The sequence below is a fragment of the Amphibalanus amphitrite genome, unplaced genomic scaffold (genome assembly GCF_019059575.1).
Source record: "Amphibalanus amphitrite isolate SeventyFive unplaced genomic scaffold, NRLGWU_Aamphi_draft 001674F_arrow, whole genome shotgun sequence".
Classification (NCBI taxonomy): domain Eukaryota; kingdom Metazoa; phylum Arthropoda; class Thecostraca; order Balanomorpha; family Balanidae; genus Amphibalanus; species Amphibalanus amphitrite.
Genome location: NW_024883167.1, coordinates 63,848 through 89,016, shown reverse-complemented (window position 1 = coordinate 89,016; position 25,169 = coordinate 63,848). Strand labels below are relative to the sequence as shown.

Here is a 25,169-nt window from a genome sequence, read left to right as displayed (position 1 = left end):
CTCGATATCTCAAAAATTTTCCTACCGATTTTTTTGAAACTTTGTCACAATAAACTTCAATCAATTCCCTACAGGTACCCAAAATTTGGCGCGCCTGCGGCGCGCCGTTTTTATGCTATGGCCCGGCGAAAAAAGTGGGGGCGTTTAACGCCCCCCCCCCCAGCAACTCGCGGGATATAATTGTGTACTATTCCTCCCCCTTTCCATCTCCTCTTGTGTTACATACATTTCCTTCTTTCTTTTCCTCTGCCCAGTTTTTGTGTGTCCGTTTGCTAAGCACTATCCTTATTCGATGTCATCATCCCTTTCAGTATTTCTCGCTAATCTGATACGCACCTGTTAGCCTGTCTGCCTGTGTCTGTCTGTTTGTAAAACAAACATGTTCCCTCCCTCTCCTCTCTCTCTCTCTCTCTCTCTCTCTCTCTCTCTCTCTCTCTCTCTCTCTCTCTCTCTCTCTCTCTCTCTCTCTCTCTCTCTCTCTCTCTCTCTCTCTCTCTCTCTCTCTCTCTCTCTCTCTTTCTGTAGTAGTAATGTACTCTTTCTCTCCCTGTCCTCCTTGTCCCCTTTCTCTATCTTTCCCCGCGTTTCTCCCGGATCGTAGGCGGTGGTTCGTTGCTCACCCACGTTGAGGTGATGTGTAATTGTTGCCCTTCTTCCATATTATAGCGAGGAAAGACACATCGCTGCGTCAAACGTTTGACGTTGTATGATGACATTCTGTGAGGTACGACGGCATCGGAGATATTTTGTGACGTCAATACGTTTTTATTTTGCATGAGACTTTCCTTCCGCATTGCTCACACCTAAGCAAGAACATTGAATGTTCAATGAACATTGAATGTTCAATGAACATTGAATGTTCAATGAACATTGAATGTTCAATGAACATTGAATGTTCAATGTTCAAGAACATTGAAGACGTATTTGAGAATCATGAGTTATGCCGTATTGGAAACGGGATCGCGATGTATTGCGTGTCGGTAGAACGTTATATCTCTGTACAACTGTATTTGGACGCCATTTTAGACGAATGGGCATTGTATTGAGCGAAATAGTTCGTTATCGAGATGCTGCTTCTAATAAAACATTTTTCCTAACCATATGACTGAAAGTTATTCTGCACATGACTTGGGGGGTCTCTACAGCTCTACAGAACCGAAGTTCGTTTTTCTGCAATATCTTCAAAACCGCTCAACGCATTCACAAGAAACTTTCAGTCTGGGCTTCAGATACATAATAGCCATTTTCACGACACTTTCCAGACCTATCAAATTATCAAATAGGTTCCACCGCGAAAGTTCCGTCGTGAAAACGGCCATTATTCACCAATTCACCAATTCACCACCGGAGACGGAAGTGTTAACCCGGCGGTGTCATGTTTTTTATGTGGAGAGGTGCCCCGCTTGCTTTGCTTTTCCACCAATCCTTGAGTTGAATGAGTTGAGTCGGATCCATTTTTTGTGAAGCTCCATTTTTCGTATAGGGGGCAAAAGTCGATGACTCCGGGGACAATTCGTTAAATTACCGAGGCAGCTTCCCCACCCCCACCCCTAGTACTAGTTAGTGAGTAGTTAACATGCTAGACAAGGCCCTGCTATAGGCTACGGATTTGCTGCGCCTGCGGTCATCCACAGCTCGTCACAAACTTCACCTATCACGTACGAGTAGGTACACCTCTTTTTCAATAACAAGACAGTAAAAAAGAAAATGCTGGTAATGCATCCCTATCACGACGGATTCTTATTTCTAAGGTAGAAATATACCTAACTCTTCTAAGTGATAACGGTACTCCGAATTTGCAGGATACACTGAAGTGTGAACCTTCGAGGTACACTTACTCTAAGGAATGGGAAAAGGATCATAAGTGTACGTATGCCGTATGGTACAGGAACCCAGAATAAATGGTGCACAATTACTTCTATTCGGGTTTTCATACATGAGAAATCGGGATACTGGTACTCCTAAAGTGCAAAATTACCAATCGAGGGGTGTATATTTTCCTATGGATAGTGAGAGTGACCCCACATCGCTGCCGTGACGGTGCACGCCCCACCGCCGCCGTGATAGGCGAAGCCTTGAGACCCTGAATGGGTCAGTGGTGCCATTATCCTGAAACGACTTCTGAAAATGGGGCAGGAGAGAACAGAGATGTTAGATTAGCTGTAAGAAACGCAGCGAGGAATGTATGTACCTACAGTCTGTCTTAACCCGCGCACCGACGGGGGTCTGCGCCAACTTAGTACCGACGGGGGGGGGGGGGCGGATGACCGCCCCCCCTGAGATCTCGAGAACGAAGCAAGATAGCGACAAGCGGTAAACGGCATCGGATGCGCACGGACAAGGTCTACAATTTTTACTAAGGTCATTTTCAGGTCAGGTCAAAGATGACGTCACAGGGGTCGAAAAAGTCAAAATGGCGGCGCTAGATATGGAGATGGTTTTTCTCGAATAACTTTCGAAGTAGTCAAGATAGGAACAAACTAAGGGCACCATCGTGATCCTCTCGTCAATCCGCATCGAATGACATATATGTTGACCTCGAAAGGTCAAGGTCAAAGGTTGACCTCAGGTCACGTGACCTCGAGGTCATCATGTATATCATTCGATGCGTCTTGACGAGCTGAACACAATGAGACCATCCGCGCGGCTGTATCTTGTTCCTGTAAGGAGTTATTGGCAAAAAACCTTTGGTGACCTTTGATGACGTCACATGACCTTACAGCTGCCCAACAGCAAAACAGACCTCAAGGTAGTGAAGGTTGATCGTATGTGAAGTCATGTATGGTATATGGGGCCATTCCGACCCGTTTTAGTGGTAAAAACAGGGAGTTGATTTTTCCCCCATTGACTTATAATGGGGAGGTCGCGAAATTGACCTGACCTTAGGTCACCGACATCAAAATTCCGAGATATACAAATTGTAGCTACTAATGACCTAATAACATCCTGCGACTTTCAAAGGCCTCCGACATCTACTGTAGCTCTGGCACGGTGACAAAGTTGCAAAAAAGTGACTTGAGGTTGGGTCATTCAAAGTGACCTGGTGACCTGACCTTAAAAGTTAGGAGGTTCAAACTTGCACACCATGTGTAAAATTGATGAGAGAATAGTCATACCAAATTTCGCGGCGCTACGCGCCGCGGTTTTCCCGCTATCCGCGAAAAACCTCAGGGGGGGGGCGGATATCCGCCCCCCCCCCGTCGGTGCGCGGGTTAAAAGTACCGCGCAAAGTGACGGCGGATCCATCAAGCCTGACCGAGGAAGGGCCTGCTATAATTCGAAAGTCACCGAACCAATTGACCTGGGGAATGGACGAGGATGTCTATTGCTTCGGTGACTCAAACTTAGCAGTCCTTCCTCGGTCAGGCTTGATGAACCCACCGTTACTTTGCGCGCTATTTTTAAGACAGACTGTGCACGGAAAGTGGGGAAAGATGCCCAGGGGTTGGCAATGTCATAAATTATTTGAAAATGACGATCGGAAAGCAAAAGCCTGTCCCGTAGCTCTGTTGGTAGAGCATTGGACTCCCGGTAGTGAGAGCCTGGGTTCGAGACGCTCCGGCGCTCGATAATTGAGACTCCTGACGGGGATGGTCTGCGGTTGGTGGGAGCAGCCGCAGCCAGTTGAAGTCAGTTGAGTGGGACAGGCCGTGTCCGGCTTTGAAGGGCACGTTAAACTTTGGCATCTAAATTCTCCCGTTACCCGGAATTGCGCGATCGGACGGTATAGGTCGGGGTCTACGCAACAAGCTCTGCTTAGCGTGGGCTCCGGCTCTGTCATTCCGTCCATTCAAACATTCGAGCTACATTTATAAAAAAAACCTTGGAGTTTCAACGGAATCCAACATCATTTTTCTCTTAAAAAATATCACACTCTTGTGCCTGAAATATAATAACTTTTTTTGCTATTAAGCATTTTCCCGAAGAAATGAAAGGGGGCATCTTACCCCCAGAGGGTGAGAAAGACGCCCCCCATGGCGTTGGGGAAGATGCCCCTGCGGGCACGTGAATTGCCTGAACGAATCAACAGTCACTTCGAGCCTGTGGTAGATTAAACGCCATCGAAAGGGCCCTCAAAAGTAAGCGTGAGGGGCTTCAGAGGCCATCATTAGGGCCATCATAATCCAGCGCGGCCAAACAAGCCTCCGTGGTGGCGTTCGGAGACCGTTGTGGGGCTCTTATACATATGTCTTCATGATGCTTGAGGGCACTCAAGCCCATCGTTCATGGGGACCTCAGATGCCAGCGCGGCCCATGGAGCCAGCGTGGGAGTCCTCAAAGGATGTCGTGAGGGGCCTTGGAGCCAATAATGGGGCCCACCGTCGTGAGGGCTCTCAGAGTCAGATGCCTCCCTCTGTGTGGCCCGAGAGACCGGCATGGGGAGCACCCGACCGCATTGGATTCTCCGTATTGAAGATCGGCTTTTGTCTCTCATCACAAGGATGTAATAAATGATTCGACGGGTTGGCTTGAAAGACAGCCCACAGATTTAGGGGCCCTTTACCCATCAGGGCAGGGATCATCTTTCCCCAAGGGACCATTCAATCAGTACAATTTCTTAGCCATAAAACAACACCCTCAAACAAACTATGGTTGGGACACAGTACACGCATGTTGGTGTAGCACGACCATAGCGAGGGCATAAAAATTATTTACCTTCTTTGATATTTACAATGTTTTGACACCAAAACAATTTTGAAAGCAGCAAATAAAAAGCATGCAAACACCTGCCAACCGTTGCCCAACTGAGCATTGCAAATTTTTGTGCAGCTATCAAGGCAGGCTTCCGCTTTACCTACGCCAAGAACATGGGCGCGGGAACCAGGGGGGGGGGGGCAGTGGGGGCAGCTTGCCCCCCCAACTTTAGGGCCGTGGGGGCGGTGCCCCCACAGCTTTAAGACGGAATACCGCACTTTTTTGCAAATGTTTTCTTTTTTTGTTGAAAATGCCAAGAGATGAAAAATAAGTGGTCTAAAACCGGCGAGAAAACTAAATTTGGGGGTACCCTGGGTTGATCTCTATCATGGTGTGCCCCCCCCCCCCCCCAGTCTGAAAGTAGTTCCCGCGCCCCTGGCCAAGAACATTAATTTCCAGGTTCGATTATTTGTTTTGCCGCTAGAAGGGGTCTTTCCCACCCTGGGCATCTTACCCCAATGTCCCCTACATATGCAGCTAGAAAAACTTCGCATTAACCCTCGCATGTGTGCTGCGTTTGCCAGCTTTTACTCGTAATGTGTTGGGGGGGGGGGGGGGTCGGTCGTTGGACCCCCTTGCCGTTTGGCCCCTGATCAAGCTAGAGCTTCGCGGAAAAAACGAGCGTGTTGCCCGTGACGAGAGGAAGCCGATGATACCCGATTTTAAGGTCCTAGATCATTGGTTGACATTCCAGGTCAGGTCAATGACCCAAAGTCGGGAAAATCGGGACCTGTTAGAAAGTCGTAAAGTGTGGCTGCTAAGGGTTTTTTCGGGGTGCTGATCAAGAATATCGTGTTAGTTTTGATCATAGATGATGTCTTCAAGCATTTAGATCAGGTCGGGTCAGGCCAGGTCAGGTCAACCAGTAGGCGTCGTGACGGGTATTCGTAGTACGTGTCAACCGCCTCTGACAGCTTCGTTACATGTTACGAAGGCACCAACACTACTTCATAAATGTTCCAATGGTTGCTTAATTCGAATTCAGCTCCAAAAGCTAGCCTATAAACATGTACAGCTCGAAAAAGTGAACCGAGGTCACAAAAGGTCAGTGACCTGACCTGACCTTCAGGTGACCTTGACATCCACCCAAATGCATGGGAGCAGCATCAAATCTCATGTTTTAGCGTTTGAAACCACGAGAAGCTTGCAAACGTGCGGCTAATGCGAGCCAACATACGCCGAATCGCGATTCCGGCCAAACATGACGTCGAGCTCGAGAAATAGGTCACAGGTCAAAGGTCACTTGGGTCAGGGTCATGAAATTTTGCAGAGTAGGTGTAAAATTGATCAACTCGAGGGTACTGAAAGTTTTGTTGCGATCGGCCGCTTTTTGCGCGAGTTATTCGCGAAAAACCATGGGGGTCCATCCGACCCCTCTCCCTACACATGCGAGGGTTAATGGTCATTTTAGAAGAAACTAGACGCTTCACTTACCATGCTCCCGATTCCTCGGGCTGCACTTTCGTCACAGTCCCTGGCGAGTTCAGTGAGCGCCCGGTTCGCCTGCTCGCAGCTCTGTCTCTCCGGGTGGTCGAGTGGCATCCTCTTCAGCACAGCTGCCAGCATCATCGGTAGCCTCTGCACGCGCTGCACGGGCAGGTGGAGGAGCGCCGGCAGACCCAGGCCACGCACCTCCGGGGATGTCTCCAGGCGGGCGATCAGCGCGGCGAGGGGTGAGCTCCGCTTAGTCAGCTGCTGAAGACGACGGTCCTGTTGCACCTTGCGCGCGCAGTAGACCTTGTACGGGTAGAAATGATACTTTGCGTGTTCCTGGACAATATCACAGAGGCCCGAGAGATCGTCCATTGGTATGTTGTTCAGGCTGGTCAAAAACGACGCAGAACACCGGCGCACTTCGTCAAGGTTTTGGAACAGCTCGCGAAATTCTATCCCACTGATCGAGTTCTGCCCGTTCTCCTTCGTGGAAGTCGGCTTCTGGCTCAGCGCCCGAAGCGGTTCCCGAAAATGACGCTCTATTAGCTGAAGAGAGTTGTGATACGACTCCTCCGTACTGATGATCTCGAACAGAGTCTCTCGCAGCTTTCTCTGGTCGCTGCTGAGGCTGTCGAGGACGCCGCTGTTGACAACGGAGGGCAGTCGGCACCAGAGCGGCGGCTCGCCCGGGGAGGAGGGCGACGTGGCCGCAGTCAGAGACGCTGAAGAGGAGAGCGGATGCAGCACTGGCCCTTCAGACTTCAGAGGCGCGGTGGCAGCACCCGGAGAACGGGGCACTGGCCGCTGAGGGAGGTGCGCTGGGGTGCTGGACGCGGTGCTGGCCGGCTCCTCAGCGTGCGACGCCCCGTTCGCGGAGAAAAGTGAGAAATGAACTCGGACGGACCTGGAGGCACCATTCACTGCCTGAAAAAGAACGAAGTTTTTCAGCGAGTCAGATCATATTGCAAGTTGTGCGAAACGGAACGGTATCATCATTCATCGGCCTTTTTTTTCTTCAGAAAATTGTTATGTAACCTTTTGAACTTGCTGGTTTTGATCAGACATCATGGAAAGAGGACACACAACACCTAGTTTCTAAGAAACTTTTGTAGCATAAAGTAGTAAATATACTAAGTTTCAGAACTAATGACTTCAGAGTATAAATGAACCGAATCAATGTAGATTGTAGATGTTTCTGTGACAAATTCTTCAAATTTAGATCGTTCTTTCAAAGTGACGTGCATCTTGACCCGACAGTTGGTAGGATATTAACCTTCCAGGCGGTGGGGGGGGGGCATTTTTGCCCCCCCTTTAGTTTTTCAATATATCTCGAGAACCGCTGCGCCGATCGTCACCTAACTTTCAGTACCCTCCCGGGAGCAGCTAGCGCACATGGTGACCAAAGAAAATTTCCAAAGGCTATGATAGGTTGGCCGCTAATGACGTCAGAGTGACGTCATTTTTGCCATTTTCGACCCAAAAAAGAGTTTCGCGAGAAGAGCTGTCAGGCCTACAGCTTTAGAGATACAGAAAAATGTTTCAACATAAAAGGTGTGGAATCAAGAGGGCTACAAAAACTGCTTTTTCGGTTTTTCGATTTTTTTTTATTTTGACCCCCAAAAATCAAAGAATAGATTTTTTGAATATAATAGCCAGAAAACCCAAAAAGTTTTTTGAAATAGAATTTCAAAAAACCGGAATATATGTGATAGTCCCTACCGCCGTCTATCTACATACCAACTTTGAGATAGATACCTCTTTTTTTGGCCAAGTTATAGCGAAAAAACTGTTCAAAATTGATGACGTCAAATTTTCAAACTCAATTTTTAGCAATTCTATACCTCGTAGCGCAAAACAAAGACCGCTATTAGACTCACCGTGACGAGCTGCATCGAATCAATACCCATTTTATGCAAAAATATCAACTTTGAAATTTCACCTTTTTTGACCTGACCTTGACCTGACCTCCACCAGAAAGTGACCTAGACCGTACCTGATGGTCTTATAACCAGCATCGTTGAGTTGGAAATGAAAAAACTGGCCATAAAACATGCATCGCATAACCTTAGTAAAGTTGGGCTCATGTGGTGACCCTTGTGACCTTTGGTGACCTGACCTGTGACCTGACCTGGTATGACCAGTGACCTCTAATAGCAACATATGTACTAGACAACTGACGCCTTATCGCTGATTTTCGACAAAATGCGTTTTACCCGGTGTTATAGCGCTTTCCCTAGAAGCCCCGTGAACGGTGAACATTTTATCTTTGACCTGACCTGTGACGTCATCGGTGACCCTGAGGTCAATGAAATTTGGTTCCTGTGGACAAATTTGACAGGGCTATCGAACGCCGTTTGAATTTTCCGGATCCGTCCAGTAGTTTCGGAGATACGGGGGGGGGCAAAAAAATGCCCCCCCCCCCACCGCGCGGAAGGTGGCTGGTAGGCTCACCGCCTGCCGGGACTATCCCACCTTCTAAAATGTTATTAAAACCAGTTAAATTGTGCCCGACTTTATAGATTGGATGACCAGGAACACGGTTCTGGCATTTATTTTTCATTAAACATCTTAGGCTTCCCATATTCACAAACTTTCATAAATAGGTATATTCATAAACACAAACTTTCAAATATGTGACGTCACAGCCCAAAATTACCTCCTTCCCAAGGCCACATTACTGTCATAATGCTGATTCTTTTTACTCTGTAGGCACCACAACAAAGTTCAGACCAAGTTTTAAGCGATTTTTCAACGAACAAACCCATTTAAATCAGAATGACTAAACGAGGTGACGTCACACTAACGGTCGCTCCATGTTGAAGATAGGGCCTTGCACAAGGCCCATTTTCAAATAATGGAAGCGAATTTCTTCAACACCAAGAGGCCGCGGGGGTTGCAACCTAGATAGATTGTGGTTTCTGAACCTCGCCGCAAACTTGGCTATCTCAACTCAAACCCCATGTTAAAGGTGGGATAGTCCCTTTAATTAACCCGCGCCCCACTGGGGTCTGTGTATAACGCGCCTTACTGGAGGGGGGAGCTATTCATAGCCCCCCTAACTCCGAAACTACTGGGCCGATCGTCAAAATTCAAACGGCATCTGATAGACCCGGAAAAATTGTCGAGCGAAAACTAATTTCATTGACCTCGATGTCATTGATGACGTCACAGGTCAGGTCAAAGTAAATTTATTGATGTTTGGCTTGTTCACATTTTGGGCTCTGGCCGCCGTCTTACAAGTCAGATCAGGCTCATTTTTGGTTTACACACTCGTGAACAAATACTTTAGATACCCTGAGGGTACCAAACTTGTACTTTGATTTTCAGGTCAGGGTCAGGTCATCCCAGGGCACGGAAAGCTTATATCATAAGTCGGTCACGTGACACATGTTTTATGGTCCATTTAGGCCATATGTTTCGAATTCGGTGTCACTTGTGTCATTTGAGGCCATTTTCAACTGAATATAGCTGAGGTCAGGTCACTTTCAGGTCAAAAAAGGTCAAATTTGAAAGTTGAAATTTTTCAACAAAAAACATGTCCATCGGATGCAGTTTGAGCTCAGGAACACGACAGTGCTATCTATATTGGTGTACGATGTCAAATTCGTACTGTAAAATTATTTATATTACAAATTTAAAATTGTGAAATTTTTGCTATACTGCGTATAACTTGCCCATTTTTGAAGATATCTGGCCTAAACTTGCTAGAGTAAGTCATAAGCATGTGTTCTATCATATATATTCCGGTTTTTTTCGAGAAGTCAAAAAAAAAATATAAATTTTGAATTTTAATTTATATAATTTTCAAAATTTTGGAAATTTTGAAATAATTTTCAAAATTTTGGAAATTTTGAAATAATTTTCAAAATTTTGGAAATTTTGAAAATCCAAGATGGCGGTTTGATAGCGCAGTCCATTTTGAGTCCTCTTACGCAAAGAAATTGAATCTAGCTCAAAAACTGAGCTCTTGGGAGCGGTTCCCGTGGTTCAATGTTTTGCGTCGAAATCGGCCGAACATGACGTCACTCTGACATCATTTCTGGCCGACCTATGATAGATACGAAGCTCAAATTTTGACACAAGGTGTCAAATTGATACAAACGAAGGTAGGTACTGAAAGTTTGGCGGTAATATGTCTAGCGGTTTAGAAGTTATTGCAGAAAAACGGGAGGGGGGGGGGGTTAATAGGGGGGGGGGGTTAATAATCGCTCCATGTTGAAGATAACCCGCGCCAATGGGGCGCGGGTTAAAAGCTTGTGTTGGCATAGCTATTAAACTGCGCATGACTGGATATTTTCCCAAATGCTGTTGACTGGGGGGAGGGAGAGGGGCTCTACAGACTAGAGCCCCCTCCTATCTTCGAAACCACTGGGCCGATTGCAAAATTCAAACGGCTCTGACAGCCCTGGACAAATTGTCAAGCGAAACCTTATTTCATTGACCTCGAGGTCACCGACGACGTCACAGGTCAGAAGTCATAATAGAAATTACCAGCATTTTGGCTGGTTACTAGGTCGTTACGTTATCACCAATGCTCTAAAAAAGGCACACCAGTTCAAGCAATGGCATAGCCTGTAATCACATTCACTTGTCTGCTGCGAGCTGTTTTTAGATACATCTTTATCTTCTTGTCCGACCTTGGCTCTTCAATGTTACCATCCATTGCAAGGATGTAGTGCAAAACATGTGATATGGTATCATATCAGTACTTGCGAGCCATCGCTGCTTTGCGTTGCACTCAGGTGCCCAGAGACCCAGTCACTTAACCCGCGCCCCAGTGGCGGTGTGTCGTAGACTATTATATATTCCGTGCCTGTGGTCTTAAGTTTCGACGTTAAAATACCCATCAGAAACGTACCATTGCGATCTTTCGTTTGCCGCCTCGTCCGTTTCGCCGCCGTACTTGACTGCCCAGTTATTGGCTGGGTCGTTTCGTTTAACCCTCGCGGGCCCGGGGGGGGGGGCGTTTTTCGCCCCCCCTGGCGAATATTTGCGATAACTCCCGAACGCTTAGGGATAGGAAGGCGAAACTTTCAGTACCTTTTCTCCCATCAATTTGACATCTTCTGAAGTAAAAAATTTGGACCTATCCCCCTTGATGACGTCACAAGGTCCATTTTTCTAGACCCCTGCACGGCAAAAATCGGCGTCACAGACGTAAACTTCAAATAGCTGCTAAAAATAGAGTTTTAGAGATAAAGACAAATTACGAGCACGGCTGTGTAGCGTTTGACCTAGAGAAAAATAGAAAAATAGTTTTGGTGACCTGAGGTCAGAGGTCAGGTCAACGACCCCGAAATGTGGTTTTAGTTTTTCGCAAATAACTTCGACAAAAATGGTCCTAGAGCTACGGCAGTGGTACCATCGCATTCGCCTTGTCAAGCCGCGTCGAATGATATATATTTTGTTCGGAAAAGGTCAAGTTTCATGTTGACCTCATGTGACCTCAAATGACCTCTGGTTGACCTTGACACATGAAAGGTCGTTTATGATGGATTTGTACCCGCTGATCACGAATCTGGCATCTATTTTCCTCTAAGCCTTCATTTAGAGCTTCCGGATGGCAAAATTGTCTTATTCATTATTACTAGCTTGAATCAGTGAAATAGCCTCTAGCAGGGATACTCTTCTGTGACCTTGACCTTTGAGCAGCCTTGTATCGTAAGATGAACCACAAATAGGGAACTGATAAGCCTCAAAACATTTCAAAACATCTTGGAAGTTAGCACGCAAGATGTGCGCAAAAGTGCCAAGTTTGAGGTCAATTTTGAGCGTGACCTTGACCTTGACCTTTGATTTGGAGCACATTTTCAGAATCCTCAGATTCTCTTCTTTCGTTTGACACCCAATTTTGCCGGTTTGATGCAGCCTGCCGTCCTCTAGAAGGCTTACTTTGAGATCACTACACATGTGCCGGTTTTGGCCTTTGACCTTGACCTCTGACCTTGAAAATTGACCTGAGGTCAAAAATTTTAGGTGCATTACAATCGTCTCGTAAGGACCTTTCGTTTGGTATCGCTTTTGTTTCCGTAGCTCCCTTATTTACGGAGTTAGACAGGGGGGGGGGCGAAAAACGCCCCCCCCCCCCCCGGGCTGCGGTGGTTGGGATTACCCCCCGGGCCCGGCCGGGTTAACGCTGCCTCCCCCCCCCTCCCCAGCTAGTGGAGGTTGACGAAATACAACGGCAACTGCCTGGGTATCTCGCACTTAAATGGTGGTATTATTTTAACCCTTGCCAGGCGAGGGCCTTTTCCATAACACGGACGGCGAGGATTTCGGAAACAATGATTCTGCAATAGCTTCTGACTCAAGCATTACACGATCCTCCTCCTTGAGGGCAAAACCCTCAAAATTTGACATTTTTTTGCGAAATATATCTTACTTTTATAGCTTTTGACAGCAGGCTTGTTTTATGTTAAATTTATCGGCATCGGGTTTCTCTCGTCGAAACACGTCAACTGAACTATGAGTTGATCTGAAAAGGTCAACTTCAAAATTTCACCTCAGCTCAAGGTCAGAAAAAGGGTTAAACTGCATATCAGTCGCTTTGTATCGTTGAGTTGAACACGCCTGACTTGTTTTTACAGCTCTAGCGTGTTTCTGCCTAAAGGTATTGTCAAAGAACTGTTGGAGACGTTTCAGAGCCTGAAATGACCTCAGGGGCATAAAAGGGCTCACGGGTGCAATTTTCCGATTCAGTGTGTCATTTGTACCTGTATCCCGATGTTTGCGTTATTATTCAAAAGAGGGGTATTTCATTTTTCCGTATTGAAAATGGAGAGGTCGCAAAACCGACCTAACCCTATCCAAGTTCCGAGCTCTGAAAATTGCTGGTAGGTACTATCTCCTTCATGGAATAGTCCGGGTTTCAAACTTCTAGGATATAAACTGTACAAACAAAAGAATCGCAATTTTTACATAGAGGCATCGGTTAACCCGCGCCCCGTAGGGCTACCGGCGGACCCTACCAGCCGTAGGCCCCCCCCCCCCTAAGATCTCGGAAATTTACCAGCGGATTTTCAAAATTCAAACGGCGTTGGATAGCTCCACCCGGGAACTACCTTGTGACCAAATTTCATTGACCTAGGTCAAACCGATGACGTCACAGGTCAGGTCACAGGCATTTCAAGAAATGTGTTGTGAAATCGAGTAAATTGCTAAGTTATTGAAAACCATCGATGGTACATTGTTCGTCAAACACATACTTTGCTATCTGAGGTCACTGATACCAGGTCAGGTCACAGCGAGGTCAGGTCACCGGAGGTCACAATATGAAAGTGTCGTGTGATACATGTTTTATGGTCCATTTTATATGACAAATGCGATTATGCGGGTCAGGCAGCCTTTGGAGCCAGCTTAAGTCACGTTTTGGTCAAGGTCAGGTCAAGGTCAGGTCAAATTAGGTCAAATTTCAAAGTTGATAGTTTTGCATAAAATGGGTACCCATTCGATGCAGCTCGTCACGGGGAGTCCAATGGTGGTCTTTGTTTTGCCCTACGTGGTCTAAAATTGCCAAAAATTGAGTTTGAAAATTTGACGTCATCATTTTTGCACAGTTTTTTTGCTATAACTTGGCCAAAAAGCGAGATATCGATCTGAAATTTGGTATGTAGATAGGAGATGGTAGGTACTATCACATATATTCCGTTTTTCGAAACTCAAAAGACTTTTTTGTTGGCTAATATAGAAAAAAATGGCATTTTTGATTTTTGGGGGTCAAAACTCAAAAATTAAAAAAAAAATCCGAGATGACAGTTTTGTAGCCCTGTTAATTCTACACCTTTTATGTCTGGTCATTTTTCTGTATCTTCGAAGCTGTAGGCCTGACAGCTCTTCTCGCGAAGGTCTTTTTTCGGTCGAAAATGGCAGAACATGACGTCATTCTGACGTCATTTGTGACCAATCTATCATAGCCTCTGGAAAAACTTTTGGTCACATTGTGTAAAATTGATGCCCGGAGGGGTCCTGAAAGTTTGGTGGCCATATCTCCAGCCGTTTAGGAGATATCGAGGGAAAAGGACACGGGGGGCCGTTTCGCCCCCCCCCCCCCCCTACGGGGCGCGGGTCGGCTTGACGTGGTGACCTGACTTTATATGTCCTGGGGTCATAAATTACACACACGATGTCATATTGATGCATGGTAAGCTATAGACCAAGTTTCATGGCGTTGCTCGCTGCGGTTTTCCTTACACACGCAAAAAACTGTCAGGTGTGATAAAAACAATGCCCCCCCCCCCCCCCACACACACACTCGGGCAAAGGTTGAATGAAAGATTGTGCACAATCCTGACAGTTGCTAAGAGACGCCCAGTACAAGGTTCTTAAAGTCCATGCATCTGGAAGCTCAATGTTAGGTGTTTGACCTGGCCTTGACCCGAGCTGTGACCTCCAACTTCCACTTCAACTTTAAAGTACTCGTCAGAAGCGTCCCGTCGCGTTCTTTCGTTTGCCGCCTCACCCGTTTCGCTACGCCTATTAGTTCTCCAGTCCTATCGACTGGGGCCGTTTAACGTCCCTCCCCTCCCCAGCAAGTGGTGTGTGGTGAAATACCCCACAGCCTCCGGGATATTTGAATCTCAGGCTATTTAGAGTTTGATGGGTTATATTTAATTACCTACCGTCTGTGTTTGCGAAGGACTGCGAGACCCCGTTTCCCATCTTGGCTCGTCCTGTGCGAGGTTCGGCTGGACCGCCTGCTGTCCTCTTTGCGGGGCCCCGACACCTCTGTGACTGAGCTCCGTGAGGACATGCTGCGTCACATTCTTTCCCCATTCGGGGTCTGTCCTGGGTGCGTCGTCACCTGACGTGGTCGCCACAGGAGGTGGCGGTGGCTTCGCAGTGGGTCTGAGCACCGCACGTGCTGCTTGCGTCATTGAGGGGGCTATGGAGGGGTTTCGATTAACGAGCTGCGGTTTGGGTTTCAGTTCTGGTTTGGTTGGCCTTGCGTCAGCTGTTGTTTCCGATGGAGTGGACTGAGTTTTTTGCAAGCTCGGCTTTGACCTCGGGCGTGGTTTTGGTGGAAGGCACTGAGCCTCTGACAGTGATGCCGACGGCGACGGTGACGTTGACTGTACCAGCGCCGGGGATGATGACGATGACCTTACTGGCGACAGCTGCAGACTTGGTGGAGGTGGTGGGAGCGGTGTCTGTCTTGGATCAAAGCACGGCTTTCGGCTCCCGGCTTTCGCTTTCGACTCTGCTGGTGATGGGAGGGTCGGCGGATGCACTGGTGAGAGGGATGCTCGTGGCCGGGGTTCCGGTGGTGGCGGTCGTAGTGACGGTGGCTGCAGCGGCGACAGAGATGGTGAGGGAGGTGGTGACGGTGACGTTGCTGGTGTTGGTGATGGCTCCTCGTTTGGTAGAGGCGGTAGCGGTGTCCGTTCCGGATCAAAGCGACTCGCTTTCGGCTCTGCTGGTGACGGACGCACTGGTGAGAGGGATGTTCGTGGCAGGGGTTCCGGTGGTAACAACGTCGGTAACGGTGGTCGCGACTGTGACGGTCGCGCCGGCGGCACTGGCTGCGTTGGTGTTTGCACCGGTGACGGTTTTGGCATCGGTGATGGCGGTAGCACCTGCGCCAGTGATTGATGTGGTGACGGTGAAGTAGCCAGTGGTGCTCGCTCTGGATCAAAAGCACCCGACGCCATTTCAACCGCTGTTTGACACACGGCTGTCCACATTGGCTAAATTACATCGCCAGGAAATTTTGCCAGCATCTTCGGCGCCATGTCTAGCAATGTTCTCCACATGTCAAATGCTGAGTATAAATGTCCCACTCCTCTGGTTTCCAGTAGCGTTTCTGTGAGCGACCTCCACATGGTCTGAGTTTCTGCGATATAGCCCGTCATCAGCAGCTTGGGGACCGCGTTGAGGAGCATCTTCCATAACACTTGACTATCAGTCTCTAGATATTCGTTTAGTAGAGTAGATAACTGAGCCAACAGGTTTTGCCAGACACTCAATGCCAATTTGGGGTTCTTGGTGCGAAAGAAGGTGATAATCTGACCAAGATCTGCCCGCCAAACGTCTTCCATAGGCGTATTGAATCTCTCGAACCCGACGGGGGTTATCTGCCGAATAAGTTTGCATGAAACCAACCACTTTCCTGTAAAATCACGTCTCACGCTCGCTTTCACGTCTACCGCGGCACTGCCATAAGATATCCCATCTTTCTCGATGCATCCAAAGACACCTGCCGGCTTGCAAAATATCAGAGGCCGTCTGATGTCAGAAAACAGGCTGGCACCTGAAACGGCAGGTCGTCACGGATACCTCGACATCAGATCACTGTCTGACAGGTGGAATGCACGACGACTGGCCACCTCGTTGGCTCCGCGGTTGTCGCCCCAACCGGTCGTCACACACTGCATCATCGTCACAAGCTCCGCCGCTGCGCAGGCTCTGCCGTGACAGTGGGTACAAATTATCAGTACCTCTTCAGGCGTGGTACAGAGGATCAAAACCTCAGACAGTATCTACACCTCTTCAGGGGACCTCCAGTGCTGAGTGCTGACTGATACCATATCGCACAACGGCAACACGCTACCTTGATTGCAGATCAGTTTTAACACAAGTGGTTTGAACTTTGGTTGCGAAAGCCCGACGCTCAACAATCACAATCGTTGAAAGTGGGGAGGACAAGGGATGCATCCCCAGCCTGCACCATCAATCTTTAAACTCGTACCTATACTACATACAGCATATATACTCTACCTAATACCTAAGCTAGAGTATGTGTGTGTGTGTGGGGGGGGGGATTAACCCGCGCCCCGCTGGGCTATTCAGCCAATCGCGCCCTGCTGGGGGGGGGGGGGTGTCAGATTCTGCCCCCTGCCTAACTTCCGAACCGATGGTCGTAGAAAGAAGGGGAAAACGGCAATCGAAAGCTCTCAACAAGGCGGATCTTAAGAGCCCAATTTTTGTGCTTAAGTCTAGAACTTCCAACAAATTCATTTTTCCAAAAATTTTGTGTGTCGTGACGTCATAACATTTTGAATAACTCCCACATTTTGAACCGATTCTTCTAAAAATTGATCTGTAGGTGTGTAGTGGCTGAAGTGACAGAGCCACTACTCGGTAACGATTTTCTCGCTCACAACTCGTTGGTTGTCGATTGTGGTTCCCAAGTTCTCCGCGACTCCACCACTCTGCTCTCTGCTCCCGGTGTACCGACGACCGGGGAGTCTGTTCATTTGGTGATAAACGATCTTGCTCAGGTGCCTGAGGCAGTGCGGCCCATCCTCGAGGATCACCCCGCTGTTCTCAGCCCTAACCAGCCGGACTACACAGACTCGCCAATCAAAACCACTCACTTCATCGACACCGGCAGCGCTCCACCCACGTTCGCCAGCCCACGCAAGCTGCCGCCCGACAAACTAACCGCAGCAAAGCAAGCACTCGATGTGCTGCTCAAAACAGGAGTGATCCGTCCGTCTAGGTCCCCGTGGGCCTCACCCATTCACATGGTTCCGAAGAGTACCCCTGGTGAGTGGCGTGTCACCGGTGATTACCGCGCGCTCAACGCCGTAACCAAACCGGATCGCTACCCACTGCCGCACATTCAGAGCCTCTCAACCAAGCTCCACAACGCTCAGTGGTTCAGCAAAATCGATCTGCTCCGTGCATATCACCAGGTGCCTATGAACCCCGCTGACTCAGAGAAGACGGCCGTCACCACGCCCTTCGGCTTGTACGAATACGCCTTCATTCCAATGGGGCTTCGCAACGCAGGTGCCACATTCCAGAGGGTCATGGACGGCATCTTCCGAGACGTGCCGTGCGTGTTCGTCTATCTTGACGATATTCTGGTATTTTCCGAGAACCAGGAGCAGCATGAGAAAGATTTGCGCCTCGTGTTCAGCAAGCTGGCTGAACACAAGCTTCGCATCTCACTGGAGAAATGCGAGTTCATGAAGAAGTCACTCATTTTCCTCGGTCATGACGTCACCAGCACAGGTGTCACACCTCCCAAGGCCAGAGTGAAGGAGATTCTGGACCTCCCTCTACCGCATGACTCAGAGTCACTGCGTCGCTATCTGGGACTCATCGGCTTCTACCGGCGTATGATTCCTCGATTCGCCGATGTCACGTTCCACCTGACCGAACTGATTCGCCTCAACCCAAAAAGCAAAGAACTGACGTGGACAGAGGAACAGACTCAGGCGTTCAGTGACAGTAAAGCAGCGCTGGCTGGCGCCTGCACTCTGCCACACCCAGTGCCACACTGCGAGCAGTACGAGCTCGTTACTGACGCATCACAAGTCGCGGTGGGTGCCGCGCTCCATCAGATTGTGGACGGAGTACCCGTTCCCATTGGCTTCTTTTCACGGAAGCTCAGTCAGGCCCAACAGAAGTACGCCGCGTATGACAGAGAGCTACTCGCGGCTTATCTGGCCACACTACATTTTCGTGACATGATCGAAGGCCGCCACGTTACCCTGCGAACAGACCACAAGCCACTCGTGCGCGCTTTTCACAGCCCACACACGGCTAAGTCTGACCGCCAACAGCGCCACTGGTGTGTCATCACGGAATACATCACGGAGGTCTCGTACATTCGTGGCAGTGACAACGTGGTGGCGGACTGCCTCAGTCGCCCGGTAAATGCAGTGTCGCTCGATGCGTGTGACCTCCATTTTATCGCGGCGGCTCAGAAGCAGGAAAAGGATAGAGACGCCGGCAGTGCCGATTCAGAGCACCAGGATTCTGAGTCAGGTCCAGGATCGCGCTCAAATCCACAGGACACATCCCGATTGGAGCCAGTGACACTGTCTGGCGACATCACAGTCCTGTGTGAAAACACTGGACCACATCCACGCCCATATGTACCAGAGGCGTGCAGGCGCGCCGTGTTTGATCGTTTCCACGGCCTGTCACACCCGGGTAGGAAAGGCACCACCCGTCTCATCAGCTCTCGCTATTTCTGGCATGATATGCGCCGTGACATTGCGCGATGGGTGAAGGAGTGTGAAGCATGCCAGGAAGCCAAGGTGCACAGGCACACTCGTTCTCCGCCCGGTCGATTTGATGTGCCCTCGCAGCGGTTCGAAACTGTACATATAGACATAGTCGGGCCGCTGCCCCCGTCAGTACCCCACGGGCACCCCTTCACCGCGCCATTTCGTTATTTGTTGACATGCATCGATCGCGCCACGCGTTGGGTCGAGGCCGTGCCGTTGGTCTCGATCACCGCGGAAAGTGTAGCCTCTGCTTTCCTCGACACTTGGGTGTCCCGATTCGGAGTGCCACTGCATGTTGTCACAGACCGCGGTTCCCAATTCGAATCAGAACTGTTTTCACACTTGTCTTCAATGATAGGTTTCCATCGCCTCCGAACCACTGCTTATCATCCGACATGTAATGGGATGGTGGAAAGAGTCCACCGAACGCTCAAAGCTGCCATCCGGGCGCGCAAGCAAGAGTGGCTGCGCGCGCTACCCGTCGTTTTGCTAGGTTTGAGAGCCATGCCAGCAGAGTCGGGTTTTTCGGCATTCACTGCCGTCACAGGCGCGCAGGTGCTGTTTCCCCGCTGCGCCGTCGAGAAGGTCCCCGTCGGGACAAAGTACGTCCAAGAACTGGCAAAGCGTATGTCAGAAATCGATTTCGTCACACTATCACAGGGCTCGAACCACGCCCGCACACCACCGACGCACGTGCCACCCGATCTCATGACATGCACACACGTGTGGGTACGCGTTGACCGCGTGCGGCACTCTCTGGAGTCCCCGTACCGCGGCCCCATGCGAGTCATCAGACGCAGCCCTAAAGTGTTCACGTTGGAGCTGCCGACTGGCGCCCACGACACTGTAAGCGTCGACAGACTCAAACCGGCACACATGCCGCCACCTGAGGACACGCTTGGTCCGAGCAGTACCGAGCCTACGGCTCCGGAGCAGCAGCCGTCACCGTCGACCTCGCTCGGGCCCCTCGCTACTGGGGCGCCCGACGAGCCGACACCGACGCCGACGACTACAAGACCGTCCAGCAAGAGGACTTCAAAACCTGGAGTGACGTCTTCCGCATCGCCGGCCAAGGACGACAAGCCGTCCGCGGCTGCGCCGGTGCACACCCGCAGCGGCCGCCGCGTGCAGTTCCGGCCGCAACCGGACTTCCGATACTTTTAAGTGCGCCCGCGTACGTGCGTTCGAGGACGATCCTGATCGCGTGGCGCCGACAGTGAAGTGATAACTGCGTCGCGCGGTGTAGTGATTCTTGCGTCGCGCAGGACCGTGCAGTGACGATTGCGTTGCGCCGTACCGTGTAGTGATTATTGCGTCGCGCAGTGAAGTGTCGATCGCGTCGCGCACCGAGTGATGTGAAAAGTGATTGTTTTGGCTTATCGTGTATGCGCTCCGCGCTGAGGCGGTGAGTACTGTGGTAACCACGTGTGTCGCCGGCCGGCACGGGAGTTCCCGGCGCAGACCGATTCGCGCGCCGACTTGTGACGTCGCTACCCCGCCCCGGCGCTGGGGGGGGGGGCGGCCCAGGACGTGTCTGTTCGTGAACTTTGTCCCATCACGATGCGACCGCGTGTCTGCGGCCTGCGCTGCCGCAGTGCGTCGGCCAGTGACCAATCCGCGCTCCGATCGGCAGCCACGTGGCTGCCGTCGGCCAGTGACCAATCCGCGCTCCGATCGGCAGCCACGTGGTGTCCGAGTGCTTCTGCGCATGTCTGGACCCGGCCCGCTGCGTCGGGCCGCGCGCTACCCCGGGACTTCTGGCCGAGCTCTTGGCCCGAGCAGACGCGTCACGTCTGGCTCCGCGATTTGGCCCGTTCTGTCCGGGATTTATAACTTAGATTAGGCAGGGCATATTTGGCAAACTTGGATTTCATTCTCGTCTCTTCGTCGCTCCATTGTCTGATACGCTGTTTTGGTTTTTGACTTCGTTTTGGTAATTTAAATATAACAACCCGCTCCTTAAATTAATTCTTTTACTTGGGGCCGTTTAGATCGAACTGATTGAATTTTTGGAACACGCACCAGGTTGATATTCTCCATTTCTGATTATCGTAAAATCCAGTCACTGATATGTGGTGAACTGCCCCACAGCACCACAGGTGCACATAGACCACTTTTCTGACATATTTCCGTTTTTTTATACGCTCAAAATTTTGGATTTTATAATTATTTTCCCAAAAAGTCAGTTATTTTATTTGGGCCAAAATCTAACATTTTCATAAATCCGAGATAGCTATTTGATAGACAAAGTAGAATCACGTATAACCTTTTTTTTGTTACGTCTTGATTCCTTTAAAAATGAAGATGTTAGCGGCGTTTGAATTTTTTCCGTTTTTGAGCCGAAAATGGCGGACATGACGTCACTAAAGCGTCATTTTCTCAAACAATTTCCGACGGATTTCGCTTAAATTCTCAGGAAACGTTTTAAATTGATGTATGATAAGGTACTGAAAGTTTGACGTCGTTGACGTTTAGAAGTTATTGGCGAAAAACGGGAGGGCGCAGATTCTGCCTCCCCCCCCCCCCAGCGGGGCGCGGGTGCTCTCCTCCTTCCTTAGCCAGTGCACCGTGGGGACTTATGGCATTCTAGCACTAAGCACGACATAAGTGGCAAATACGAGTATTTTGATTCCCACTTTTTGTCATCCATTTCACGTAGAATTGCCTAGTGCATCCGAACCCGACCTTAAAGGCTGAAACAGACTCTTTCCGCATTCAGGAAATCGCATGCGAGAGCCTATTCAAATACATTATAATTCTTCTCGCATCAATCGCTTGCGGGAGGTGCGTGCGATTGATGCGAGCGTGCTTCCATGTATTTGAATAGGCTCTCGCATGCGATTTCCTGACTGCGGAAAGAGTCTGTTTCAGGCTTAAATCATTTCAAAAATGATTGCTTACACCTCAAAACACCACAAAGTGTAGCATTGCGCCGACTAGCATCCTGCTTCCCGGATATAGCGAAAAAGCACATGACAATGAAACGCCCGCTCACTCGTTTCCCTGAACAGCAGCTATAACTTGTGATATGTCTTCATTATCTGTAGGGGAAGTTGGGGGAACGCCGAATACTTTTTTTCTGACGCCCGTAGCACGCAAGGTAGACAACATAAGCTATTCTTGTTGGCGTCATTCGAGAGGCCAGTCTTTTGCCTTTCAAACATACCAGGCGCATTTGATGAATTCGCATACCGTTTAGCGCACAAACTAAAAATATCAAACAAGTGATTTTTTCGGCGTTGCCCCGGACTGCGGGGAAAGCCGAAAATGGGAGAAATGATCTACGGGGTATGCCGACATTGATGATTTGCCATTTTATCGAAAACTTTATCCAGAATTCATCAAAGCTGACACGCGTTTTAAGAGCTTGAGGACGCTTGGTGCACACTGTAAGTTATAATTGTGTGATATAATAAGAAATTGCCAGGTAAATCATTCCTTATAGGTAACAGGCCGTTGTGTCGGTTGAAAATGTAATTTGTGTGACTAAAAATACGCGTTGCTATTCTACGGCAGTAACGTCCACGTAGCGTGCTTTGACGTGCGCAATTGCACGTTTTCGGCATTACCCCAGCCAGTCATAGGGGAGAGTGGTGCAGGAGGCCCCCCCTTAAGCTCAGTTACTATTTTTAGACAACTGATAATATTTAAGCGCTAACGTGTGCATGCGCTGTGAGCTTGCATCATTTTCCCATACATATTTGCATTCAAAATGAATCTAGGGGGTACACAAACCGTAAACTTTAACATTTTGGAAAAAGTTGCAAAAGGGCCTCTTACACTATGGGTATGGTAAGACGCCCCCCCCCCCTCGGGCGTTTTAAAAGTCAAGTCGACTTGTAAAAGAAGCTTTGCGAACACAGCTGCAAGGCCTTTTATTTCGAAAAGCTAAGCAAATACGGTGTTATCGAAACCAATAACACTTCCAAAGCGCTCGAACAATGCGAAAACTAGCACAACCAAACGCTGATGACCAACGAAAATTGTACCTATAACCTCTAAGAAAAGAAACAGAAAAAAGAAACAAAAACAAACTCCTTGAAAAAAGAATGCCACGCCTGCCGCAGGTGCAGGCGTTTTAGCATCGGGGGCGTTTTTTATCGGGGGGCGTTTTATCATCCTCGAAGGGAGGGCCTCTTAAAAAAATACAGTGTTTTAACGTCCACAATATTTATGGTTTATGAGACATTTGCAGCGCACCAGAACATGGTCTATTCTGAAGCTAACATGTGACAATTTCGATGAGAAAAGATTGCATTTGATAGCCATTGTTTTTTCAGATATATAAGGGTGATAAAGATGCATATATCTAGCAAGTAAAGGGGCAAAAACAGAAACAGGCTTACCAAAAGTCGCTGCGACGCACCTGATACCTCAGGTTTCGTGAGTTGTTGTTTCAAGAGGGCTTCTGCTTTACAAGAACATTAAAAAATAAATAACATTATTGGTTTGGTAAAAAAAGCGATGGGGCCTCTTACCGACCCTGGGCGTCTTACACGGATCTCCCCTACTTTCTTTTGCAGGCCCATAACTTTTCAACGTGCTATATAAATTTCAAGTAGGCAGCACACTTATGCAAAGACATGCTGAAGATAACTTGACCGAATTGGCCAGACAAACGGAAGCATAATGAGCAAGAAATGCAGCTTCAAAGGCGCATGTAGTACAAGGGAAACGTACCTTGAAAACGCTCTTGGCGCCCTCACAGCCGAAGTATTCCGAATGACGACTCGTAACAAACATGTGATAATTGTAGTCACTTCAGCTTCAGAGCATCACTGACAGTTGGCATCAATGTCGTACGGTTTTCGAAATATCTCGAATTTCGGCTTTGCCCCAACTCCGGCATTGCCCCAACTTCCCCTATTCAATGAGGAAGATGATGGTATGCACGAAAATTTCCAAAAATTACCAAAAATATTTGGTAAATATTTTTCGGACGACGTGCTGAAAATGTTACAGTGCTTTGATTCAGGGAGTTTATTCAGCAACCTGTTACCCTACAAAATGAGTTACGCGGCGTTACGCGTGGAAACACATATCAAAATGCTCTCCAATAGGTAGGTAATTTCTGCATCGGGGACAACTCTAACCTTTTGCCGAATTTTGCCTAGACAGATAGGTACTACGAGACGTCAAAGGAGACGGTGACGCGTGGTTTCTTGCAGCCCGCCGCGCCGCGCCGCGGTGGGTCACCCGACTGCGGCGCATTGCCTGGGGGTTTTCGGTCATTAGGGGTGGGGAGGAGGGAGGGTGGGGTGATGGTGATACCATGTTGACCTTGTTATTTTTCCATCGCCAAATATTGTTGTTGAACAAAACAACAACGCTGTTGCAACGCTGCGTCTACATTACTGGCTCCTGCCGTCAATGTTCACTATATCAAGCTTCAGTTATAGAGCTTTGATATAGGCAAAGCGAAAGCTGTCATAACTTCGTAAAGTGAGGTTGCTGGTTTTGGGGGGTGCTGATCACGAATTTCATTTTAGTTTTGATCAAGGATGATTTTCTCATGCAAGGTCGCGTCAGCTTAGGCCCGACGAGTAGGTGCCCTGCCGCCTTTATAGAAGGTAGGTGTTAGTGATGTCAGTTAGGTACGGAAAATCGGAATACCGATACCGGAAAATCGGAATACCGATACGGAATACCGAATGGCAAATACCAACCAAAACCATGGAGAAATACCGAAACCAAACCAACTTGGGAACATGAGGGAAACCTACTAACTTTTTGCCGATTTCTTAGCGTCTTATACATTAGTGGGGGTTCATGATATCAACAAAATATCAGACACATTAGGATTGAAATACCAAATAGGTACCAAGTTGGTATCGGTTTGGTATCGGTATAACAAAAAGTCGGTATCCGATTGACATCTCTAGTAGGTGTCAATCACCACTAATGGCTTCGCAACAGATTACGTAGGCACCAAAACTTCTTCTTGAATGTTCTAACGGGTGTTAACCCTCGCCCGTATAGGAAGGGGGCGGGTCGACCGGACCCCCCTCGGTTTTTTCGCGAATAAACTTGCGTAAGAAGCGGCCGATCGCGACGAAGCTTTCAGTATCTACACCCACGAGC

The 25,169-nt window shown here is 48.8% G+C and overlaps 1 protein-coding gene across 2 annotated transcripts; it reads right to left on the bottom strand.

Moving 5' to 3' along the window:
- Nucleotides 1-448: 448 nt before the first annotated feature.
- LOC122374563 (rho guanine nucleotide exchange factor 16-like) lies at nt 449-23,960 on the bottom strand. Of its 2 annotated transcripts, none has more exons than XM_043353375.1 (3): nt 23,769-23,960; nt 6,130-7,053; nt 449-2,121 (listed from the first exon to the last, which is right to left on the bottom strand). In XM_043353375.1, exons 1-3 carry the CDS (start codon nt 23,829-23,831, stop codon nt 1,975-1,977), a joined length of 1,134 nt encoding a protein of 377 aa, XP_043209310.1. In that variant the 5' UTR covers nt 23,832-23,960; the 3' UTR covers nt 449-1,974. The 2 variants fall into 2 exon arrangements, with proteins under 2 accessions (XP_043209310.1, XP_043209309.1); XM_043353374.1 differs by lacking the exon at nt 23,769-23,960 and adding an exon at nt 14,748-16,497.
- Between the last annotated feature and the right edge of the window lie 1,209 nt (nt 23,961-25,169).